Source organism: Hypanus sabinus, chromosome 7 (assembly GCF_030144855.1).
Source record: "Hypanus sabinus isolate sHypSab1 chromosome 7, sHypSab1.hap1, whole genome shotgun sequence".
In the NCBI taxonomy this organism is placed as follows: domain Eukaryota; kingdom Metazoa; phylum Chordata; class Chondrichthyes; order Myliobatiformes; family Dasyatidae; genus Hypanus; species Hypanus sabinus.
The window spans coordinates 73138980-73164290 of NC_082712.1; the positions used below are offsets into that span (position 1 = coordinate 73138980).

Here is a 25311-nt window from a genome sequence, read left to right on the forward strand (position 1 = left end):
TTGTAAATTGTCCCGTGATTAGGTTAGGGTTCATTGAGTTTGTTGAGGGTACACAGCATGGCTCAAAGGACTGAAAGGGCCTACTCTGCACTGCAACACTAAATAAAATAAAGAATTATGTGTGGGTAATGTTTCTACACTGACCTAGACCTTTTATCAGGTGCCTATGACCCTGACAATTTGTTCCATGCCCTCCTCTCACTGCCACTGTCAGGCAGGAGGCAGGTGCCTAGAGACACACCTCAAGGTTCAGAGAGAGCTTCTGTACTTTCCTACAACCATCAGGATCTTGAACCTACCCACACAGGTCAGAAAAGGATTGAGGAAAAAGCCAGAATGAGAAGGTGGAGGAATACAAAATGGTGATAGGTGAGACCAGGTGAGGGGGAACATAGGTGGGTGTGGAGGGAGGGGGGAAGATGTGGGAAGCTGGGAGTTACAGTGCTAATGAAGGGTCTCCGCTTGAAACACCAACTGTCCATTTGTCTCTATAGATGCCGTCTTACCTGCTGAGTTCCGACAGCATTTTGTGTGCATTGCTCAATGTTTCAGCATCTGCAGAATCTCTTGTGTTTCTGGTAAATGCATCACTATGTTGCAGTAAGGCACTGACTGTACACCACACTGGGATATACTGAGATGACAAAGGTGACAAGATTTTATGAATGTATTTCCTTATCCAAATTCAAAAACAGTCAATTTGTTAATGGTTGATTATTTCACAGTCCCCTTTATTCTGAAAGATTTATGATAGGTAACTAATTCTGGGTTGTCCTCAGTGAGGATGGTCCAATGACTTGACTCACCCTGCTGCCTTGCATAATAAGGACATTTACATTACACGTTGCATCCACAAAGCAAACAGCATTATGAAGAATGCCACGCACCCCTCATACAAACTCTTCTCCTTCCCGCCATCTGGGAAAGGCACCAAAGCATTCGGGCTCTCACGACTAGGCTATGTAACAGTTTCTTCCCCCAAGCTATCAGACGCCTCAATACCTAGAGTTGACACCAACTTACTGCCCTATTGTCTTGTTTATTATTTATTGTAATGCCTGCACTGTTCTGTGCACTGGGTAGGTCTGTATTCTACTGTAGTTGTTTCTTTTTCCTCTGCATTTTTTACGTAGTTCAGTCGAGTTTTTGTACTGTGTCATGTAACACCATGGCCCCGAAAAAACATTGTCTCATTTTTACTATGTACTGTACCAGCAGTTATGGTCGAAATGACAATAAGAAGTGATGACTTGACTTGATAAGTCAATGTTTTATGAAGGGAAAATCAATTTTATGATTTCTCGTTGAGAATGAAATCATCTTTCTATAAAAAGGGGAAGCAATGCATGTGCTGCAACAAAATTTTTAGAAAGCATTTGATATGCCATGCACAGAAAGGACTGTTACATAAAATAAGGGGTGTGGTTTGAAGATTGCTAATGAATCCAGGAAAGTCTTGGAGTTTAAGCGTTAATTCTTTATTCCATAGAATATTACCAATGGGTTTCTGTAGGAGCCAGTTCAGTGTCTCATTAGTTAATAGTTGCCATCAATTACTTGGATGGGAATGCAATTGGATCTAACAAGCTATTGACAATAGTTTCAATTTACCATTGTTCTACATACAGTAGCCCCAGGCCTCCACATTTACAACCATAAGACATAGGAGCAAAATTAGGGTACTTGGCCCATCAAGTCTGCTCTGCCATTCAATCATGGCTGATCTTTTTTTTCCTCAGCCCCACTCCCCGGCCTTCTCTCTGTAACCTTTGATGCCGTGACCAATCAAGAACCTATCAATCTCTGCCTTAAATACATCCAATGAACTGGCCTCCAAAGCAGCATGTGGTAGCACATTTCACACATTCACCATCCTCTGGCTAAAGAACTTTCTCCGCATCTCTGTTTTAAATAGACACCCCACTATCCTCAGGCTGTGCCCTCTTGTTCTAGATTTTTCACCATGGGAAATATAATTTCCACATCTACTCTGTCTAGGCCTTTCAACATTCAAAAAGTTTCAATGAGATTCTCCCTCGTTCTTCTAAATTCCAGCAAGTACAGACTCAGAACATCAACTGTTCTCGATATGATAACCTTTTCATTTTCAAAATCATCCTCGTGAACCTCCTCTGAACCCTCTCTAATGCCAGCACATCTTTTCTTAGATGAGGAGCCCGAAGCTGTTCACAATTTTCAAGGTGAGGCCTCACCGATGCCTTGTAAAGCTTCAACATCCTGATCTTGTATTCTAGACCTCTTGAAATGAATGCTAACATAGCATTTGCCTTCCTCATCACCGACTCAACTTGCAAGTTAACCTTTAGGGTGGTCTGTACAAGGACTCCCAAGTCCCTTTGCATCTCAGATTTTTGGATTTTTCCCATTTAGAAAATAGTCTGCAAATTTATTTCTTCTACCAAAGTGCATTTATTTCCAACATTGTATTTCATTTCATACTTTCTTGCCCATTCTCCTAATCTGTCTAAGTCCTTCTGCAGCCTTCCTGTTTCCTCAACACTATCTGCTATCACCATCAATCTTCTTATCATCTGCAACTTGGCAACAAAGCCATCTATTTCATCATCTAATTCATTGATATACTGATAAGAAGTGGTCCCAACACCAACCCCTGTGGAACACCACTAGTCGCCAGCAGCCAACCAGCAAAGGATCCTTTTATTCCCACTCGCTGACTCCTACCAATCATTCATGTTCTAACAAAACTAGTAACTATCCTATAATACCTTGGGCTCTTAACTGATAAGTAGCCTCATGCATGGCACCTTGTCAAAGGCCTTCTGTAAGTCCAAATATACAACATTCCCTTATCTATCCTACTTGTAATCTCCTCAAAGAATTCCAACAGGTTCATCAGACAAGATTTTCCCTTAAAGAAACCATGCTGGTTCTGTCCTTTCTTGTCCTGTGACACCAAGTACTCCATAACCTCATCCTTAACGATTGTCTCCAACATCTTCCCAACTACTGAGGCCAGGCTAACTGGTCTATAATTTCCTTTCTGCAGCCTCCCCCTTTCTTAAGGAATGAAGTGACATTTGCAATTAAAATGCAGTGTCAAATGTACAAACGGGCTTACTGATTTATGCAAGACCAAAATGAGTCTTAAGAATTTGCTGGGATTTCCAGTCCATTGAATCTGACACAGCACAGATTTAAATGGAGACTGTAAGGGGAAAATGTATGACGCAAAAAAAAATCTTACTTTTAGACAATATACATTTTTTGAAATATTTTATTTCCAATATTAATAGCCTTATACATCTATGAACGCCAAGGACATCAAAACACAAAATGCAACATATGTTGTTTGAAAAGCCACTCATATAGCTCTACCAGTAGTCCCAGGTAGGTGACCTGGGTCATGCAAAGGAGCGCCTACAGGACTGCTTTGAATCGGTGGACTGGACTGGATTGAGGGATTCATCTATTGAGGGATACCTGGATGAGTATGCTGCCGATGTTACCAACTTCATTAAAACCTGTGTGGATGAGTGTGCCTACAATGATTTGCTGTACATTCCCAAACCAAAACCGTGGATAAACCAGGAGGTATGTCGTCTGCTGAAGGCTAGATCTGTGGTATTCAAGTCTGGCAACCCAGGCCTGTACCAGAAAGCCAGGTATGATTTGCAGAGGGCCATTTCAAGGGTAAAGAGACACTTTCAAATGAAGTTGGAGGCAACATTGGATGCACAGCAGCTCTGACAGGGTTTGCTCCCTACAAAGCGAAATCCAATAGCATGAATGGCAGCAATGCTTCACTACCAGATGAACCAGATGAGGCCTTCAATGCATGGTTTGAAAGGGAGAACACAACTACAGCTGTGAAGATCCCTGCAGCAACTGAAGACCCTGTGATCTCCATCTCAGAGGCCAATGTTAGGCTGTCTTAAAGAGAATGAACCCTCACAAGGCAGAAGGTCCCAATGGAGTACCTGGTAATGCTGTGAAAACCTGTGCCAACCAACTAGTGGGAGTATTCAAGGACATTTTCAACTTCTCACTTGTTTCAAGAAGGCATCAATGATACCAGTGTCAAAGAAGAATAATTGGGCTACCTTAATGACTACCACCAGGTAGCATTCACATTGACAGTGATGAAACATTTTGAGAGATTGCTCGTGACTAGACTGAACTCCTGCCTCAGCAAGGACCTGGACCCACTGCAATTTCCCTATCGCCACAATAGGTCAATGGCTCTCCAAACTGCTTTAGACCACCTGGACAACACAAACACCTTCGTCAGGATGCTGTTCATCGACTATAGCTCAACATTTAATACCATCATTCCCACAAACCTGATTGAGAAGTTGCAGAAACTGGGCTTCAGTACCTCCCTCTGCAGTTGGATCCTCGCTTTCCTAACTGGAAGACCATGGTCTGTGTGGATTGGTGATAACATATCCTCCTCACTGGCGATCAACACTGGTGCACCTCAGGGGTGTGTGCTTAGTCCACTGCTCTCCTCTCTGTATACACATGACTATGTGGCTAGGCATAGCTCAAATACCATCTATAAATTTGCTGACGATGCAACCATTGTTAGTAGAATCTCTGATGGAGATGAGAGGGCGTACAGGAATAAGATATGCCAACTAGTGGAGTGGTGCCACAACAACAACCTGGCACTCAACGTCAGTAAGATGAAAGAGCTGTTTATGGACTTCAGGAAGGGTAAGACAAAGGAACACATACCAATCCTCATAGAGGGATCAGAAGTGGAGAGAGTGAGCAGCTTCAAGTTCCTGGGTGTCAAGATCTCTGAGGATCTAACCTGGTCCCAACATATCGATGCAGTTATAAACATAGAAACATAGAAAATAGGTGCAGGAGTAGGCCCTTCGAGCCTGCACCGCCATTCGGTATGATCATGGCTGATCATCCAACTCAGAACCCTGTACCTGTTTTCTCTCCATACCCCCTGATCCCTTTAGCCACAAGGGCCATATCTAACTTCCTCTTAAATATAACCAATGAACCAGCCTTAACTGTTTCCTGTGGCAGAGAGTTCCACAGATTTACCACTCTCTGTGTGAAGAAGTTTTTCTTCATCTTGGTCCTAAAAGGCTTCCCCTTTATCCTTAAACTGTGACCCCTCATTCTGGACTTCCCCAACATTGGAAACAATCTTCCTGCATCCAGTCTGTCCAATCCCTTTAGAATTTTATATGTTTCAATAAGAACCCCCCTCAATCTTCTAAATTCCAGTGAGTATAAGCCTAGTCAATCCAGTCTTTGTTCATATGAAAGTCCTGCCATCCCAGGAATCAATCTAGTCAACCTTCTCTGTACTCCCTCAATGGAAAGAATGTCTTTCCTCAGATTAGGGGACCAAAACTGCACACAATAGTCCAGGTGTGGTCTCACCAAGGCCTTGTACAACTGCAGTAGAACCTCCCTGCTCCTGTACTCAAATCCTTTTGCTATGAATCCCAACATACCATTTGCCTTTTTCACCGTCTGCTGTACCTGCATGCCCACCTTCAATGACTGGTGTACAATGACACCCAGGTCTCGTTGCATCTCCCCTTTTCCTAATTGGCCATCGTTCAGATAATAATCTGTTTTCCTGTTCTTGCAACCGAAGTGGATAACCTCACATTTATCCACATTAAATTGCATCTGCCATGAATTTGCCCACTCACCTAACCTATCCAAGTCACCCTGCATCCTCTTAGCATCCTCCTCACAGCTAACATTGCCACCTAGCTTCGTGTCATCTACAAACTTGGAGATGCTGCATTTAATTCCCTCGTCTAAATCATTAATATATATTGTAAACAACTGGGATCCCAGCACTGAGCCTTGCGGTACCCCACTAGTCACTGCCTCCAATTCTGAAAAGGTCCCGTTTACTCCCACTCTTTGCTTCCTGTCTGCCAACCAATTCTCTATCCACATCAATACCATACCCCCAATACTGTGTGCTTTAAGTTTGCACACTAATCTCCTGTGTGGGACCTTGTCAAAAGCCTTTTGAAAATCTAAATATACCACATCCACTGGCTCTCCCCATCCACTCTACTAATTACATCTTCAAAAAATTCTAAAAGATTCGTCAGACATGATTTTCCTTTCACAAATCCATGCTGACTTTGTCCGACGATTTCACCTCTTTCCAAATGTGCTGTTATCACATCTTTGATAACCAACTCTAGCATTTTCCCCACCACCGATGTCAGACTAACTGGTCTATAATTCCCCGGTTTCTCCCTCCTTCCTTTTTTAAAAAGTGGGGTTACATTAGCCACCCTCCAATCCTCAGGAACTAATCCAGAATCTAAGGAGTTTTGAAAAATTATCATTAATGCATCCACTATTTCTTGGGCTACTTCCTTAAGCACTCTGGGATGCAGACCATCTGGCCCTGGAGATTTATCTGCCTTTAATCCCTTCAATTTACCTAACACCCCTTCCCTACTAACATGTATTTCCCTCAGTTCCTCTATCTCACTAGACCCTCAGTCCCTTACTATTTCTGGAAGATTATTTATGTTCTCCTTAGTGAAGACAGAACCAAAGTAGTTATTCAATTGGTCTGCCATGCCTTTGTTCCCTATGATCAATTCACCTGTTTCTGACTGTAAAGGACCTACATTTGTCTTGACCAATCTTTTTCTTTTCACGTATCTATAAAAGCTTTTGCAGTCAGTTTTTATATTCCCTGCCAGCTTTCTCTCATAATCTTTTTTCCCTTTCCTAATTAAGCCCTTTGTCCTCCTCTGCTGGTCTCTGAATTTCTCCCAGTCCTCAGATGTGCTGCTTCTTTTTGCTAATTTATATGTTTCTTCTTTGGACTTGATACTATCCCTAATTTCCCTTGTCAGCCATGGGTGCACTACCTTCCCTGGTTTATTCTTTTGCCAAACTGGGATGAACAATTGTTGTAGTTCATCCATGCAATCTTTAAATTCTTGCCATTACATATCCACTGTCAACCCTTTAAGTATCATTTGCCAGTCCATCTTAGCTAATTCACGTCTCATACCTTCAAAGTTACCCTTCTTTAAGTTCAGAACCTTTGTTTCTGAATTAACTATGTCACTCTCCATCTTAATAAAGAATTCCACCACATTATGGTCACTCTTACCCAAGGGGCCTCGCACGCCAAGATTGCTAACTAACCCTTCCTCATTGCTCAATACCCAATCTAGAATGGCCTGCTCTCTAGTTGGTTCCTCAACATGTTGGTTTAGAAAACCATCCCGCATACATTCCAAGAAATCCTCTTCCTCAGCACCCTTACCAATTTGGTTCACCCAATCTATATGTAGATTGAAGTCACCCATTAGAGCTACTGTACCTTTATTGCACAAATTTCTAATTTCCTGTTTAATGCCATCCCCAACCTCACTACTACTGTTAGGTGGCCTGTACACAACTCCCACTAGCGTTTTCTGCCCCTTAGTGTTATGCAGCTCTAGCCATATCGATTCCACATCCTCCAGGCTAATGTCCTTCCTTTCTATTGTGTTAATCTCCTCTCTAACCAGCAATGCTACCCCACCTCCTTTTCTTTCCTGTCTATCCCTCCTGAATATTGAATATCCCTGGATGTTGAGCTCCCATCCTTGGTCACCCTCGAGCCATGTCTCCGTGATCCCAACTAAATCATATTCATTAATAACTATCTGCACATTCAATTCATCCACCTTGTTACAAATGCTCCTCGCATTGACACACAAAGCCTTCAGGCTTGTTTTTACAACACTCTTAGCCCTTTTACAATTATGTTGAAAAATGGCCCTTTTTGCTTTTTGCCCTGGATTTGCCTGCCTGCCACTTTTACTTTTCACCTTACTACTTTTTGCTTCTACCCTCAAGAAGGCAAGACAGAGGCTAGACTTTATTAGAAGTTTGAAGAGATTTGGCATGTCAATAAATACACTCAAAAACTTATGTAGTTGTACCATGGAGAGCATTCTGATAGGCTGCATCACTATCTGATATGGAGGGGCTACTGCACAGGACCGAAAGAAGTTGCAGAGGGTTTCGAACCTAGTTAGCACCATCTCAGGCACTAGCCGACGAAGCACCTAGGACATCTTTAGGGAGCAGTGTCTCAGAAAGGTAGTGTCCATTATTAAGGACATCCAGCACCCAGGGCATGCCCTTTTCTCATTGTTACCATCAGGTAAGAGGTACAGAAGCCTGAAGGCACACACTCAGTGATTCAGGAACAGCTTCTTCCCCTCTGCCATCCGATTCCTAAATGAACTTTGAAGCTTTGGACACTACCTCACTTTTCTTTAATATACAGTATTTCTGTTTTTGCACTTATAAAAAATCTATTCAATATATGTAATTGATTTACTTGTTTATTATTATTTCTACTTTATGCATTATTATTATTTTCTCTGCTAGGTTATGTATTGCATTGAACTGCTGCTGCTAAGATAACAAATTTCACCTCAGGTGCTGGTGATAATAAACCTGATTCTGATTCAGTCCTTGCTGGTGCTGTGTGCGTCTGGAAAAGTTCAGACATGGGAGGGGATGCACACAATGACTAAGTGAAGTTTGGCTCATAGCAAACAAATGGCAAAATGTAAATTTATTTTCTTTGGTGACAAAATGGAATTAGTTTTGAAAATGAAATAAGAAACAGGTGTATGCATTCATTTCAAAAGTTGTAAGGGAGCAACTTGTGCCTTGTTTTAAACGTATCCTGTTTTTAAAAAAATCTGTTATCAATGTTGATCTTATTTAAGCAAGAATTTAATGCATTGGAAGCAATGTTTCAATATAATGCGTTGGAAATAATGTTTCCATATAATGCATTGTAAACAAGTTTACCAACTACCTGTAATAAGTGGACGGGATGTTTTATGAGGAAAGATTGGGTTAAAATCTGCTGGATCTTAGAAATGACAAGAGAGGGAAACTTGATTGAACCATGCGAGATTTTAACGGAGCGAATGTGTAGGTGTCTCTACACACTGGAGAATCTAGAATTGAGGAGGGGCACTCCTCTAATCTAAACTCATTTCGGACTGTTGATTTCTCTCTGAGGTCACGTTATTTTAAACTCTCTTCCCTGGAGGGCGGTAGCAGATAAAGGTCCTGAATATTTTTTTCAGGCAAACGTGGATAGATTATTGGTAGAACAAGCGGGGAAAGGTTATTTGTGGTAAGTGAAAAAAAAATGGAACTGAGATTACAGGCGTATCTGACAATCTTATTAAATGGCAGAGCAGAAATGAGAGGCAGTTGGCGGTCGGGACTTTACTTAGGGCACTGGAGTTGTGAAACAGTAGCTCTATTAGGTCTGTCACGGTGGATTTGAGAGTACATTCAGATCAACCACAACCTCAGTAAATTAGTCGGGGTCGGGGTGGGGAAAGCGAGGGCGAAAAGTCGATTCTTGCTGTGTATGTAATAAGTATGGTCTGCAGTTGGGACATTATCCTGCTTTCAAAAACAAGAAATATGTATCATTTCGGTATCAATTTTGATATCGATTCATTCGGCTATGTTTCATTTCCGGAGAATTTTCTTCTTGGTAGGCTGACTGCAGTTCTGGGAAGGCTCGCCGTGAGAGCGGCAGCGGCCCGAGTTGTGTGTCAGTGCGAGGAGATCGGAATCAGTGGCGCTGCGCAGCGGCAAAGGCGGGGCACCGAAAAACCCGGGAGCAGCGCAGCCACGGTAAGTTCCGATGCCCTCACCCAACACACGGGCAGTAAGCCAGGGGGACAGACGGACCAAGCAGAATGGTGCTGCTGTTGATTCAGGCCGCTGAATGCACCGCAGCCTGCGTTGTCTGTGTTTGTAAATCCCTCATGGAGGAAGCCCACCCGCCCACAGCCCGACTTCCGGCTTTCACAACCTGCAAGGAAGGTGACCTGCCTGCAGCTTCTGTCTAGGTTTTGGGTCTTCCCAGCCCTGGCGGATACAGCTGTTGCTGACACAGATAGTGATGCACCATCAATAACTCACTCTGAGACGTAAAGGCGAGATATCGGCTTTAATTGACTAGAAGAAGGAACAAACAGTGAGTGACCACCATACTGCATCCTGGAGACTGAGAGGCCGGGCTCAGGCCTCGATCGCCTTTATACAGGGGTCAGTGGGAGGAGCCACAGGAGCAGTCAGCAGGAGGCATGTCCAGACAGGTATATGTAGTTCACCGCAGATAGTCAATGGTAAAAATCCTCTGGCGTAAAGGGAGGAAGGGAACGAACTGCTGAAGGAACACGGTGGATCAGGCAGCGCCAGTAGACGTAGAGAGATGGATGGTCTAGACCAACCTTCCTCAACCTTTTTTTTGCTGTGGAGGAACTATTGAAAATAATTTTCAGGTCTCTGGGAACCCTTGTGTAAAATGTTACTATATCTACAGCTCATGGTACATTAGCGTGATCAGTAAATTATATATATAATACAAAAATAATTGTCAATGCTCTTTCGAGTAGAGAATGAATTTTAGGCAACCCTTCTTGAAAAAACATAGGTAGCTTACCTTCGTTGAAATTAATCTTTCTTTCCCTTTCATAAATTTTAAAAACTTATAAGGCAAACAGAATACATTTGTTAAATAACTAGCTTAAACCAAAACAGGATTTAATTTTTCTAAAGGTAGGCTTGGTAGATTTAATTTAAATAAAGGTTTTAAATTGATTTTAATTAATGCTATTTACAACATGAAAATTTATCGACAATGTTGAATAGTAAAGTTACTAAAAACCATAAGCCAAAGCAATGTGAATTAAAATACAACCTAAGACACAGTTTTATACTAGACTTTGAAAAAAACATTTTCTTACTAAGTGACATGATCGGGCTCAAATACAGGCCTAGCATGTGAAACCTGTGCTTAGTTTTTGCTGCACAAATACTCAACACATGGATCTTACATTCAATTGAAATTAGTCCATCTCTTTCCTTGCTCTTGATGCTTGTTAAACAAAAAAAAAGCCTGTTCACACATGTAAGAAGTTGAAAACTGCAGCAAAATGTTCATTGCTTTCTTATGAATGGCAGGATACCCTTCTTTCGCAGAAATCCAGAACTTGACCGGGGCAGGTCAGTAAATCTCATCTTTAATGACTGCAGCTCCCAAAGTTCTTCCTCTTCTCTCAAAGTCAAGTTCTTGGGCTGAGCAGAAGATTCAGAGAAAGGGCCCTTCACTCAGTCAAACACTTGTGTTGAAAGGGAGGAAAAATACTGTTCAGGTGGTTTTCAATGAGACTCAAGACTTTTGGGTGACTTTCCTCACTCTCAAGCCCAAGCAGCAGTGGAAATATTTTGGGATTTCCTTTTGCAACTTGATTTTCCCGAAGATTCAGTTTCCTTTTAAATCCAAGAATTTTGTCACTGGAAGTCAAAACATTTTCTCTAGAGTCTTCAACTGGTTCATATGATGAAAAATGTCTGCTAAGTAGACTAGATTCTGCAAACAGTCTTCATCGTTAAAGCACTCAGCAAAATCTGGCCTACGTACTCCTGCAATTCAACTTTCAGCTGAAACACCTTGTTGAGAATTCTTTCTCTGCAAAGCCACTGGATTTCTGTATGCAGCAGGAGACTGGTGTGCTCTTTATCCAGGTTTTCACAGTTTTTTAAACATTCTTGAGTGAACTGGTCTTTGTTTAAGAAAGTTAAATAATTTTTGTACCATCATCCAGAACTTATTTCATCTCCAAGAGATTTTGGGATCAGCATCTCTCTGTGAAGAAAGCAGTGTGTTGTGATGACATCAGGATTTTCCTTTACAAGAGAAACAAAGACTCTCATGGAACCAAATATTGATGGGGCATCAACTGTACAGATGCCAACGCAGTTCCTTCAAGACAGACCTTTTGTTTCCAGATATGAAGACAAAGTATTAAATACATCATGGCCTTTGTTTGTTTTGGACAGCTCTTTGCAACAGAAACTGCTTTCTTGAATCTCACCATCATTTGCAAATCTTATAAATGCTACAACACTACATTCAGTGGTGAAATATGTTAACTCATCAATCTGGATAGAGAAGCAGTTAATTTTCAACTTATCACACAAAACCTTGATGACATTGATGACATCATGTGATGTCATCAATATGTCGACTTAGCGTACTTCTTGAGAGTGGCTGCCTTCTCACCTGAACGAAAACCAAGCGTTAGCCCATTCTTGAGCTACTATATGCAGATGGCTGTGCTCTTCTCATGCACGCAGAGGATACGCTACAGGCTGCAGTCACAGTTTGCCAAGGGTGCACGGGCTTTTGTTTTAATGATCAGTCTGAAGAAAACAATGATCCTCCATTTGAAGCCCCCTTGTGGCATTTACAACCCACCTTGGATCATCATTGACAACCACCTTCGCACTGCAGTCGAGCAGTTCTACCTGGGCAGCGTCATCTCAAATGATGCTAAGGTAGTAAGGGACATTGATGGTCGACAGAGCCAACAGTGCCTTCAGGCACCTCCAGAAACATGTGGAAGAACCACCAGCTGCTCCTGTCCACAAAAATCCAGGTGTACAGAGTTGCCATCGTCACAACACTGCTGTATGTCTCCAAAGCCTGGGACTTGTACCGCAAGCAAATCCAGTTGCTCAAGCACTTCTATCAATGCTGCCTCCACTTAGTCATGTGTATCAGCTGGCAGGATCACGTCTCCAACAAGGAGGTCCTGGAGAAGGCTCAACTTCCAAGCACCGAAGCCACATCACTGCTGAGGCAGCTCTGCATGGACATCTGTGACAGAGACTGCTGGAGAATGCTGACCCACAGAGCAGCCAAGAATCTTGAGGCATCCAGGAGAGCGACTGCTGAAGAGAAGCGGAGAAGCAGGAAGAATCCTACTACTTAAGTGCCCACTTTCCAGCTGTTCCTGTGTCCCTTCTGCTCCAGAGTCTGCAGATCCAGAATTAGCCTCTACAGTCACCAAAGATCTTGCCATCACTCCTGAGGACTCTTCCCTCCTGATCTTCTCAAGCAAAGAACCAACCATTATCATTGAGTGTGAAACCTTTTCAATCTCCTGTACTGCATCTTGTCCTAGCATTTTATCCACTAGAATTTTACATGCTGGCATTATTAGCTTCTCACCAACTGTGTGACTTTTCCTTTTCTGGGTAATACGTTTTGTTACTAAGTAACTTGTTTCCTGGCTCTTTTTACTGACAGTGACTTTATTCACAAAAACTTTAATCTTTCTTTTGAGATTCCAATAGCCATTTAAAATAATCAGCACTTCTATGAGTCATTTGGCTGTGATTTGTAGTTGTGTCTTTTCAATTTTGTGCAGCTGTTGCTGCACTGTAAGTTGTTTGTCACAGACTGGACCCAATGGAATAGGACAACTTGGATCACCAATCTATGCGTAAAACCCATTGATAGGTAGCTTTCATTGTAAAGACGGGCTTTTTTGTGTCCGTTGTTACACTAGTGCAGTGAAATGACTCAGAAGATTGTAATTCAAAAGCAGCCACACTGGACCATCAAACATGTCTAAAACACAGGGGTTAAAAATTGGTGAGTCCGTTCAATGCTTACAAAACACACTTCATGCTCCGCATCAGCCTACCATCCTCCCCTCCATGCAGCACAGCACTGACCGATTATCAACAGCCACCCATTTCTCATGCCTAAAACTGAGAATGGACTCAACCAAATAAACACGGTCCTACTGCGCAGTGCCACACTGGGCTGAGAGACCCCTAACCAGATTGCTAACAGGTCTGCTCGGTCACTGCCCACCACTGTGAGTGCTAGCATCTCATGAAGTTCATAAAACAATGTTTATTTTTAAAAATCACGATCTCTTACGAAACCGTGGTTGTGAAACCCTGGTCTAGACTCTGAAAAAACTCTGAAGAAATTGACCAGTATAAAAGAGAAGAGATGAGGCAGAGCTGGTAGGTGACAGGTGGAACCAGTTGATGAGCAGATAGGATCAGTGGGGAGGAGAGAAGGCTGGAGTCGGGAGACAGTGGCTGTTCATTAAGCCATACGGCATAGAAACAGGCCTTTCCGTCCAACTCAGACATGCTTTCCAAGTTGCCTAACTGAGCTATTTTCCTGTATTTGGCAGAAAATGCCCTTCTAAACTTTGTCCTTTGTCCTTCTAAACTTGCGCTATATTTGTACCTGTACAAATGTCTCATTGTATCCTCCTCTACTTCTTCTGGTGGCTCATTTCATATATTCACCATTGAAGTTGCTTCTTAGTTGCTGTTTAAATCTCCCTCCACCTTTTTTAAACATATGCCCTCTACCCCAGAGAAGAGACTTTCACAATTTATCTTATACACTCAGTAGCCAATTTATTAGGTACACATGTACTCTTGCTTGTGAATGTAAATACTGTATCTAATCAGCCAATTATGTGGTTGAAACTCGATGCATAAAAGCATGCAGATATGGTCAAGAGCTTCATTTGGCTTCAGGCGCTGAACATTGGTCCGAGAAGTTCCTGAACTGGTTTGGGGTTGGAGCCTACTGTTGGGAGTTTTTCTTAGATGGGGGGGGGGGGGAAGAGAGTTGGCAGGAAGTGATGGAGAGGACAGAAGTTGCAAATGGGAGGTGGTATTGGGTGACAGGAATTGTACGAAGGAAGGTGAATGGCAGGTTTCTGGGAAACGGGGGAAAAAAAAGTGTCCGATTGAGACTTGTAGTGGCTTGTCGTCTAGTGATGAAAGCAGTAGACAGGATTTAAATAAAAGAAGGAAGGAAGAGGTTAATGTTTTCTTGAGCTTTGAATGTGAACCCGTTTCTGATATCAATCTGATTACATTAGCTAAGGAATTGAAAGAAAGTATTGAAGGATATTGTGGGTGCAAAACCATTAAGAGACGGGGCACTGTAAGTGTTTTGTGAAGATAGTAAGTAATGTGAGAAAGCTTTGCAGTTAAAAGTTGTGGGAGGAAGGAAAGTAACACTGAGGAGTTGTATTGAATGACAGGCTTGGGGGAGTAATCACAAGGATGCCTCTAGATGTATCCATAGATCAAGTTTAAAAATAATTTTGTCGGGAAACATGCTATACATTTAAAAGGATTTTGTGGTGGAGTGAGACCAGATATCTTATTAAATTTGTTGGAAGAAAGTTGCTAGATAGGATTCATTTAAAGACTGGTAGTGGTTAGCACAATGCTTTACAGTACCAACAACCTGGTTCAATTCCCATCAATGCCTGAAAGGAGTTTGTATGTCCTCCCCATGATAGCTTGGGTTTCGCCCGGGTCCTCCAGCTTCCTCCTATAGTATAAAGACCTACTGTTTGGTAGGTTAATTGGTCATTGTAAAATGTCCCATAATTAGGCAGGATTAAATGGGGGATTGTTGGGTGGCAAGGTTCAAAGGGCCAGAAGGGCCTACTCCGCACTGTATCTCAATAGATAAATAAAAATGTAAATAATGTTCAGACATCAAGGGAGGGTTGTTAATTATTTTTGTAATCCAGCAATGGAATGTTAGAAACCTGTTAGCTAATGGTCAGCAGTTTAATAAATTTATTTAAGATTTACCAGATAAACTTGATGTTCTATGCGTTCAAGAAACCTAGTTGAAATCTTGTCTAAATTTTAAGATATGAGGTTATGTTGATATAAGATGCGATAAGTAAATGGGTAATGAAAGAGGATTGACTACCTTTGACTTTTTATTATTCAATTATAGTTGGAATTTAGAGATAGAATAATAAAATACACATAATACATTTTTGTAACCTTGTGAAAGGTTTACACCTGATATATTGGTAAGCGTGGCTGGAAATAGGAAAGATAAGGTTATATGGTGTGGGGGTTTTAATGCTCATAGCACTATGTGGGTTTGCAGTACAAAAAATTAATGGGATAGTGGTCAAAAACTTTCTGGATGAAAATTGCTTAGTGTGCTTGAATGATGGTAGGAGTACAAGGGCAAATCTATTTAACAACATTGTTTCTACTTCCTATATCCTCAGATACCAGTCTACGGCAGAAACAATGTTGTTAAATAGATTTGTCCTTGTACTCCTACCAATGTGGAAAGTGTACATTTCCCAAATTTTCCCATTATATGTACAAGATATGTGTATCAGAGGAAATGTTCTCATATCCCCAGATGGAATTTTAAAAAGACAAGTTAGGATATGTTTGATGATTTATGTAAAAGTAGGTTTTCTGATCATTTGGTTCTGGAGGATATTGAGTAAAAATACCTTGGGCTCTGTACTCAGTAGCTAAGGAATCAATTCACAGATCGTTGGAAGTTAATAGAAGTAGAGCTGTTCTCATGTAGATGGATGAATGTAAAGCTGTGAAATAAATATCTTAGGAAGGTTAGGAAGTGTTATTCCTATTGATATTTCATACAATATAAAATATAATATACACTTCTGTTATAAAGGTAGTGAGAAGGGCAAAGAGAATGTATTGGAGAACATACTGTGATAGTATTAGGAAAGAGATCCAGATTGGGGAAGTTTGGGATTTGATAACAGAAAATTGGCGAGTTAGAAAACTTGATCCATTTTGTATGGTAGGGAGAAAGTTGCTGTTACTGACTCTGGAAAAAGCTGAATTATTACCACAATCATGTCAGTGTACGTAGTTTGGCCAATTTAAGTAAAAAAGAGAAGTCTTGTAGAGAAGCAGGTTTGGAAGCAATCCTCAGATTGCTGAGAAAAAAGAATGGTTAATTTCCTGCTTGGATGTTGAATTTACATTGTCTGAACTTAAAAGGGCTATTAATGGTGTTGGTCAGCCATCACCTGGGAAAGATAATATTTGTTATAATATGTTTACACGGTTGTTGGATTCAAAGCTTACATTGGTTTTGAAATTCTTTAATACAATACAGGTGACTTCCTGCTTCTTGGAAATTACCAGCTGTTATCCCTATATTGAAATCTGATAAGGATCAATCAGATCCTTCCAGTTACAGACCTATTTCACTAACTTTACATGTATGTGAGACAATGCCATGAATGGTTATAACAGGACTTTTTTTTAATTTTGTGGAAAGTAGTGGAAAATTAGCTGTTCACCCCAAGATAAAGTTCAGATATTGAGGTCACGTTGTGGTGCTATTAAGTCATCCCCAATTTTGGCACTGCTGGTAGAAATGGGTGAAGTACCTTTACATCTACATGGGTTACAGTTAGCAATGGTTTATTGGATTAATGTAAGATGACATAAAGTTGTTCATTCAATATTGGCAACATTAGTAGAGCATTGGTTCCAAGGTTGTCAAGCCGAGGAGTGGTAGTGGAGACAAGCTCCCACTATCTAAAAGTGCTCTTCAGGGTATGCGCCTCAAATACCCTCTGACAACCAAGTCCAACTCATGGCCTTCTCGTGTGGCTTAGCCTTTAAGCCTGGCGGAACTGCTTCTACTGACAGGAGAAGGGGCAAAGGCAGGTCCTGGCACCTTAAAACCAGTGCTTTGGGTAGATGGAGTCTTCAGCTTGGAAAGGCAGTCCATCTAAGAGAGGGAAAACCCTGAGTTCAAACCTCCGCTGCCTTGCAGCCATACCCACTTATGGGAATAGCTTCAGGAGTAAACCCTGAGGACAAATCCGGAGCTGGAGTCCCTAAGGCAGTCCGACGATGCCTTCAACCTCGCTCTGGCAACTCCTGCAATGTCACGGATGCCAAGCTGTATCGGCTCTTGCCCTTCCCTTGGACAACATCGGTGGCGTGGAGAGGGGAGACTCGCTGCATGAGCAACTGCCGGTCTTCCTTACAACCCTGCCCAGGCCTGCACCCCAGAGAAGACTGAAGCAAAGTTTTCCAGGCGCAAATCCATGGTCTCACAAGACTAACAGATGCCATCATTATCATCATCAGTAGAGCATTGGGAGAACTGCATTCATAAGGTCTTCAGGGTTGGGTGGATGGGGAAAGGGATGGACACAACATCTTGGGTTGTTTAATGTGGAATACAGTCCCAGTGTACCCTTTCTGTCAATCCTCCATGGTTGTTCCATTTTCCTGTGGCTGATTTGGGCCTTCAGGAAAAGATCAAGATGAGTGAATGATGGTCAGGGGCACCGGAAGTTCAGCAATATATACAAGGCAGATATGATGGATTCTTGCTTATCTACACAGATGGTTCAAAAGATCCAGCGACAGGTCATTCGGGTGTTTCTGTTTGTATTCCAATGTTTCAGGTGACTATTAAGAAAAGATTAACAAAGTATCATTATTCACCTTTGAGTTGGTTGCTATCGTTTTAGCCTTGGAAAAGGGGCGGATAAGTTTGCTGTGATTATTTACTTTTGTGCTCTGATTCTTTCTTGGTCTTGACACAGGTATTAAGATGGGTATTTCAAATTGTAGCCCAGACCTCCTTCATGAGATTGGATGACATCTGTTGACGCTGCAGGGAATGCATTTGTATACATTTCATGAGTTCCTGACCCAGTTGGGGTTGAAGGAAATGATGTTGCAGACATTCTTGCCAAGCAGTCACTTCAAATGAAGGATATAAATGTATTAGTACCTTTGCATAAGGGGAAGATGAAAGCAATAATTAAAAATTATGGAATGACCCTAACCCTCCTACTGCCTTTTATTGGCTTTCCTCTATCATGTCCTGTTTAAGTCTAGTGAAAATAAGAAGTCAGACATTGGATACACCCTTTAAAATTGAAGAAATCTGGTGACATTTTATTCAATATTTTCATATGATTTGATTTTTAAACTGATTCTCTTCCAATTGTTTTTTCACAACCTTGGATTTGATCAGAGAGTCTCTCTTCTCTTGGTTTTTCTCTCAGGATGGACTGCCCAGTCCTTTTTTTTCCCCTGTTTAGAATGGTGTTTTTTTTCTCTTTTCTTTAATATAAAAATTTCTAATAGTCTTTCCTTTCTTCATAAAATGCTAAGGGGAGAACTATACATTTTATATCAAATTTATACTTTGTAGATCAACACTGTGTGATTCTGATATTGTTTATTTTACCTTCCGTATGTATTGCTATTGACATATATACCAGTGCTATTTTCCCCTGGTTTGTATACACACTTTTTAAATCAATAAAAAGATTGAAAAAAGAAAGAAAGAAAAATTATATTTGATCACCATGGCAACAAAGTTGGGATAAGGAAATGAAAGGACTGCATTTATATAAAATTCAGAGGCTGCTGGGAACACAACTGGGAGATGAGTATAGCAAGAGGGAAGTACTTGTAAGTTTATGTATTGGAAATACTAATCTATATCATTCCTTGTTCAGAATTAATAAGCATGATACTGGCACTTGCAGGGAGTGCACTTGTCAAGAATTGGTGCAGCATATATTTGATTGCAGTTCCTATGTGATGCAAAGGAAACATCTAATTTCTAAATTGAGGTCTTCAAAGTAGATTTATTATCAGAGTATATGTGTGTCACCATGTATAACCCTGAGATTCATTTTCTTATGGGCATACTCAATAAAACCATAATGGAGTAACATCCATGAAAGACCACACCAACTTGGGCATTCAACCAATGTGCAAAAGGCAACAAATTGTGCAAATACAAAAAGAAAGAAATAATAATAAAAAAAATAAGCAATTACTATCGAGAACATGAGATAAAGAGTCCTTGAAAATGAGTCCATAGGTTGTGGAAACATTTCTATGAAGGGGCAAGTGAAATTAAGTGAAGTTGTCCCCTTTGGCCTGATGGTTGAGGGGTAATAACTGATGCTGAACCTGGTGGTGTGAGTCCTGAGGCTCCTGTGCTTCTTCCTGATGGCAGCAATGAGAAGAGAGCATGGCCTGGGTGGTAGGGGTCCCTGATGATTTTCAACTGTGATTGTGAAATCAGTAGATAATTTAATTGATTATAAGTACATTGCTTAGAGGGAAATTACATGATGCAGATTTCAGTGACAGTAATTCTAAAGAGATATTTTTGAAAATATTGCACATAAGCTCACAGAACATTGCCGTGGTTCACTGGTACAGTTTTGCTGCTTTGGGATAGCGCAGTTTAACATGGAGATTTGTTAGGATATCACTGTCATGATTTGGTTGAATATTTGACCTCCTGAAATGCTTTAGACTTTATGATATTATTTGAGGTTTGTTTTTGGGGGAGGGAGGTGTTTAGTGGTTATACTCCCTGTCACTTTGTTTCACACTCCCAACTCAGTAGGTAGTGGCAGTGCACCTCATCTTGGTTTACAACTGCTGTTAAACTTTACAAGAAGACGAAGAAGTAGTATAAGAAGTTCATTTGTTCAGACAAGCATGAGAATGTGGAAGAAATGTGATCTCAGTGATTTTGACCATGGAATGGTTGTTGTGCCAGATGGGGTGCTTTGAGTATCTCAGAAACTGCTGATCTCTGGGGATTTTAACACACAAAAGACTAGAGATTTCAAAGAATGGTGTGAATAAAAACATCCAGTGAGCAACAATCTTGCGGGCAGATAGGCCTTGTTAATGAGAGAAGGCACAGGAGAATGATCGGAATGTTTCAAACTGACAAGAAGGTGACAGAAACTCAAGTAAGCGTGCATTACAACAGTGGTGTGTAGAAGAGCATCACTGAATGCACAACACGCTGATGGGTTACAGCAACAGAAGACCAGACTGGGTCCCAGTCCTTTATTAGGAGGTACCTAATAAAGTGGCCACTGAGTTCATCATATTGTAAAGCTCTGTTAAGCCACTCCTTGACCTCCTAGACTCAGCCTATCCAATCGCAGTTTATAACCCCAGTGCTCTAGACCCACTAACCTCCTTGTGTAATCTTTATTTGCCCCCTCTCTAGTTCAATGGCATCCTTCCTGTGGTAGGATGACCAGAAGAGCACACAGTATTCCCTATGTGGTTTTATAACTTGACATACCCCTCTTGGCCCTTTTACCATTCCCCTTTCCTTTTTCCCCTCTCTCACATTACCTGGCCATCACATTTCCCTGGTGCCCCATTCCCTTCTATTTATCTTCTCCTATCAGATTCCCCCTCCTCCAGTCCTTTCTCTCTTTCACCAATCAGCTTTCCAACTCTTTACTTCACCCCTCCCACCCACTCCCCCTCCCCCAGTTTCACCTATCACCTGCCACCTTGTATTACTACCTCCCCTCCCCCCATCTTCTTACAATGACTTCTCCCCTTCCTTCCCAGTCCTGAAGAAGGCCCAAAATGCTTACTGTTTGCTCTTTTCTATCGATGCTGCCTGTCCTGTTGAGTTCCTTTAGCATTTTGTGTGTGTTGCTTTGGATTTCAGCATCTGCAGAGTTTCTTCTGTTTGTGTACATACACCATATACTACATAATGCAAATATAATATACAGACATCCATAGTAAATTTTAAATTGCCCCATTCAGGCCTAAAGATTTGATTGCTGTGGGAGCTTTCTTACTTTTGTGGGATAATGTCTTTCCTGACAAGGAGGAATCACTCTGTTTGACAGGTGAGATTTGTGGCTGTGAAACAATCTTATGTTCTAGGGCCTCCTTTGTGCTGGTTGTTGGAGTTTACTCTGAGGGTGCAGGAAGTGATTCTAACAATGGTAGCCACCTTTCCTCTCTGACAATTGACAGCGTTCCTCAGCTGATCGACGTGTCGCTCCAGATGATATCAGATTCAATCTCCACTCTGTTAGAGAGTGGTGCAGTTTTGTTCTTGATCTTTCCAAATACCCACTTTTGATCACCTCCTTGTTTCATGAACCCTTGATTTGTTTGTCTTGCACACTTCTTCTGAGATTGGGTTTGAGGAGATCAAAGCGTGACCACAAGGGATGACCTAGGAACATCATAGCTGGGAGTTGTTGGTCGTGGAGTGTGCTGCATTACAATATGCAAGAAGGAAATTGGTGAGCTTCTGGTTAAGTGTTAGTGTTGTGTGTTCTGCTGATAATGCTTGTATTGCATTCTTTAGACTCTGGACAAACCTTTCCATCAAGCGCAGATGGAATATGTCTTATTCCATTCATTTTCAGGAATTACTGAAATTGTTCCATACCAACCTGAGGTACTAAGTGTTCTGGAACACCAGTCCTTGCAAAGACGCTTTCCATTGCATCATCAGTGTGCAAGGCTGTAGTGGAGGCTATTGGGAACTCTTCTGGCCATTTTGTAGCTGTATCTACTACTACCAAGAAATTTGTGCCCTTGAATGGTCCAACAAAATCCACACGAATCCTCTCCCAGGGCAATGCAGGCCATCCCAGGGATGGAGAGGTGCTGCACTTGGCATCTTCTGGACATGTTGGCATCCCAAGCAATGTATGGCAAGCTGCTGATCTATCACAGGCCACCAGACAAATCTTTGAGCCAACGCTTTCATTTAACCACATTTGGATGATTGGCATGTAGCTCATCCAACACTTTAGCTCTCAGATTGGGTGGTGCAGCTCAAATTCCTCTCATAAAGTGACTTCCGTCAAGGGCAAGTTCATCCCAGTGCTGGTAAAAATGGGGGAACTGGAATTTCTGCTGCACATTCCAGACATTTTGGGTTGCTGGAATGGTGTAGATTCTTTTCTAACTTGCCTGTGGATCATCACTGCCATAAGAGGGAGATTTTCACTTTGTATTAGGGAGAATAGATCAAGAGGAATGTCCTTTTTTTATATAAATTGTCCAGTATTTCCTTTTCCAAGGGTAAATGGGACAATCCAACAGCAGAGAATGATCAAGATCCTGCTGACATTAATTAGTTGTCACTGGTATTTTATTGCTAATTATGTTATATCATTTTTTTCTGACCCAGTTTACATTTGTCTGCATTGTCCTGGGCATGTGCCATTTATTAAGAAGCACCTCATCACGTCAGAGATTTTTGCAATTGTGCCGCAAATGTAACACACTGATTCCTGCCAAAGGACTAGCTTACTGATTAGAGTATAAGAAATTTGTTAAGATCTTTTGCTTTAATCAAATACTTCCTTTGCAATTGATCTTAGCTTTTACAAAGGACGTTCTTCTCTTCTGGCAACTGTGTGCTTGATCGAAAACCAGATAGTGAAGACTTTTGCTGTTCTCTTCATAACATTGTAGATTCTGCCACAAGAGGGAGACTTATAGCAAAGGCAAATGCTTACCTGGAAAAAGGAATTTGTGCTAGGTGTTATTTCATTCAGAGGCAAAATTAATTGTTGGAAGGTATCTGCAAACTTTCACATCCACTGAGTTTTGTTATTTCAAATGTATTTATTTCCAAGTCATTATAAAAGTCATTATTAGTCCTGAGTAACTGTCTAAGCAGATGAATAAAAGATCATTAAGACACGTACAAGCACAAGAAAATCTGCAGAGGGTGAAATCCAAGCAACATACACACACACACACAGCTGGAGGAACTCAGCAGGCTAGGGAACCCTTCCAGCCCTTTGAACAGTGCTGCCCAATAACCCCCAATTTAACCCTAGCCTAATCAAGGGACAATTTTTACAATGACCAATGAACTTGCCAACCAGTACATCTTTGGATTGTGGGAGGAAACCCTCTCCGTCAAGGGGATAACATACAAACTTGTTACAGGCAGTGGCGGGAATTTTGTTGTGTAGGATGCCTGTAGAAACCATCCTTACTGTGTAAATTCATCAGATTGCTAGTAATGTAGTAGCTGGCGATTAAGCTGACCAATTACACTCACAGACTCCAGTGTTAACTATGATGGATTTTTTTTTACCCCACACAACATTGAGGTCACTGAGTTTATTAGAAATTTTACTTGTACTGATGGATTTGGTTCAAATGCTTGGGCCTAACTAAGCAGTTGACTACCTCCAGATATTCACTAATTGGAATCCCTGGTTGTATTTTGCTAAATACTTCAACTGCTTCAGGATTTAGTTATGTTGAAACATTGCCCTCGAGAAGAGGTTTTCTAGCTTTCATATGCTAGGAATGATAGCAATGTTTATGTGTACTTTATTACTATTGTACCTCGGCTTCTTGTTAAACAGACGATGCATGCTCAGGCAGGAAGAGTACAAATTAAGTAAAACTGCCAAAGGCAGAAGAATGATGTGCAGTCTGGCATATTCTGTCAGACTGAGAATCTCCATGGGATACCACATTGCAAAGGACAACAGGTTACTGCGATCGTTTTGACACTGATGTTTTAAAAAATTCAGCAATGATATCAGGTTCTCATATAATAATGTATGTGGTATTGCCTCCTTATCTCCTGAATTCCATAATTTCAAATTGTATATTAAGCTATGGAAAGATCCACTTTAGAACAGAGCAAGAATTTAAATTTGATTGCTTTTGCATCATATTACTCATACAAACACACATATACAGTATGTGCCCTTAATACAGGTGAGAAATAGAGCACGTTCTTTTATAAAACATAAAATATCACTTATTTTGCTGCATAATGACAATTTATTGTTTTGGAATGAACAAGTGAATACATGGCATATAAATTCTTCTGTTTGCTGTTTTGTTTACAGGTCCAGTATGGGCTTTTTTATGTCTAAATCCATGGATGAAAGCCTAAAGAAACAGCAAGAGTTCATGGCAGCCAACAGTGCTCTCCAGGTACAACACCATGTCCATCCACTGACATACAAGCAAATTAATGATTGGAAGTAATCATTTATGAACTTTATGAACTTTATGAACTTAAAAGAACATAGTTGGTGAATGCTACACAAAAGCTTTGCCATATTGACATAAATGCTTTCAGTAATACTAATGAAGCAAATTCTCATTAGTCAGGTTGGATGAAGAGTACTTCATCTTCTGGTCATAAACAAACCACTTCACGGATGATAATGGGTCATAATTTGCATTTATGTGAAGAATAACGTAGTGAGCAGGAAGGGCTGGAAAGAAGATGGAATAAAACAATGGAAGAAATTTGTAACTGAGTACACTTTTATTTATTAATTAATCTGTCCATTGATTCATAGAAGTGTTTGCAATATTGCAAAGGACCCCACTTCACAGGTGAATGCATTAGTTACCTATGAACTATAGCCATTACCACATGCAAGTGAATACATGAAACAATTCAGAGCCTGTCAAGTTAATGCTGGATGCATTGGTTTTGAGGCAAATGATAAGAGGTATGCCAGAGAGTCTGCAGCTGAAATAGCTGCAGGTCATCCCATTATAAGAAGGATATGAAGGCTTTGGAAAGACATTTACCAGGATACTGCTTGGATTAGATGGCATGTGCTCTAAGGAGAGGTTGGACAAACCTGGGTTGTGTTCTCTGGAATAACAGAGACCTGATAGAAATATGTAAAACTATGAGAAGCATAGGTAGACAGTGGGTATCTTCTTTCCCAGCTCAGAAAGACTTGTACTAGGACACACATTTAAGATGAGCTTTGAGGGTAGTTGTTCTTCTTCCCAGACCTTCAGGAGCAGGACAAAGATGTGGTGCGGGAATGCTGGTTCACTTTCCTTGAG

General features: G+C 41.1%; 1 protein-coding gene across 3 annotated transcripts in view; it reads left to right on the forward strand.

The window, feature by feature from the left end:
- Positions 1-9016: 9016 nt before the first annotated feature.
- Positions 9017-25311, forward strand: part of plgrkt (plasminogen receptor, C-terminal lysine transmembrane protein) — a 55495-nt gene continuing 39200 nt past the window's right edge. The window contains exons 1-3 of one of the 3 annotated variants that reach the window (XM_059974882.1): positions 9137-9154; positions 9531-9669; positions 24345-24432. In XM_059974882.1, coding sequence (XP_059830865.1) covers positions 24352-24432 — 81 coding nt within the window. In that variant the 5' untranslated portion in view covers positions 9137-9154; positions 9531-9669; positions 24345-24351. Of the gene's footprint in view, positions 9155-9530; positions 9670-10087; positions 10137-24344; positions 24433-25311 lie in introns of those variants that run through there. The other 2 variants (XM_059974883.1, XM_059974884.1) reach the window with 2 other exon arrangements.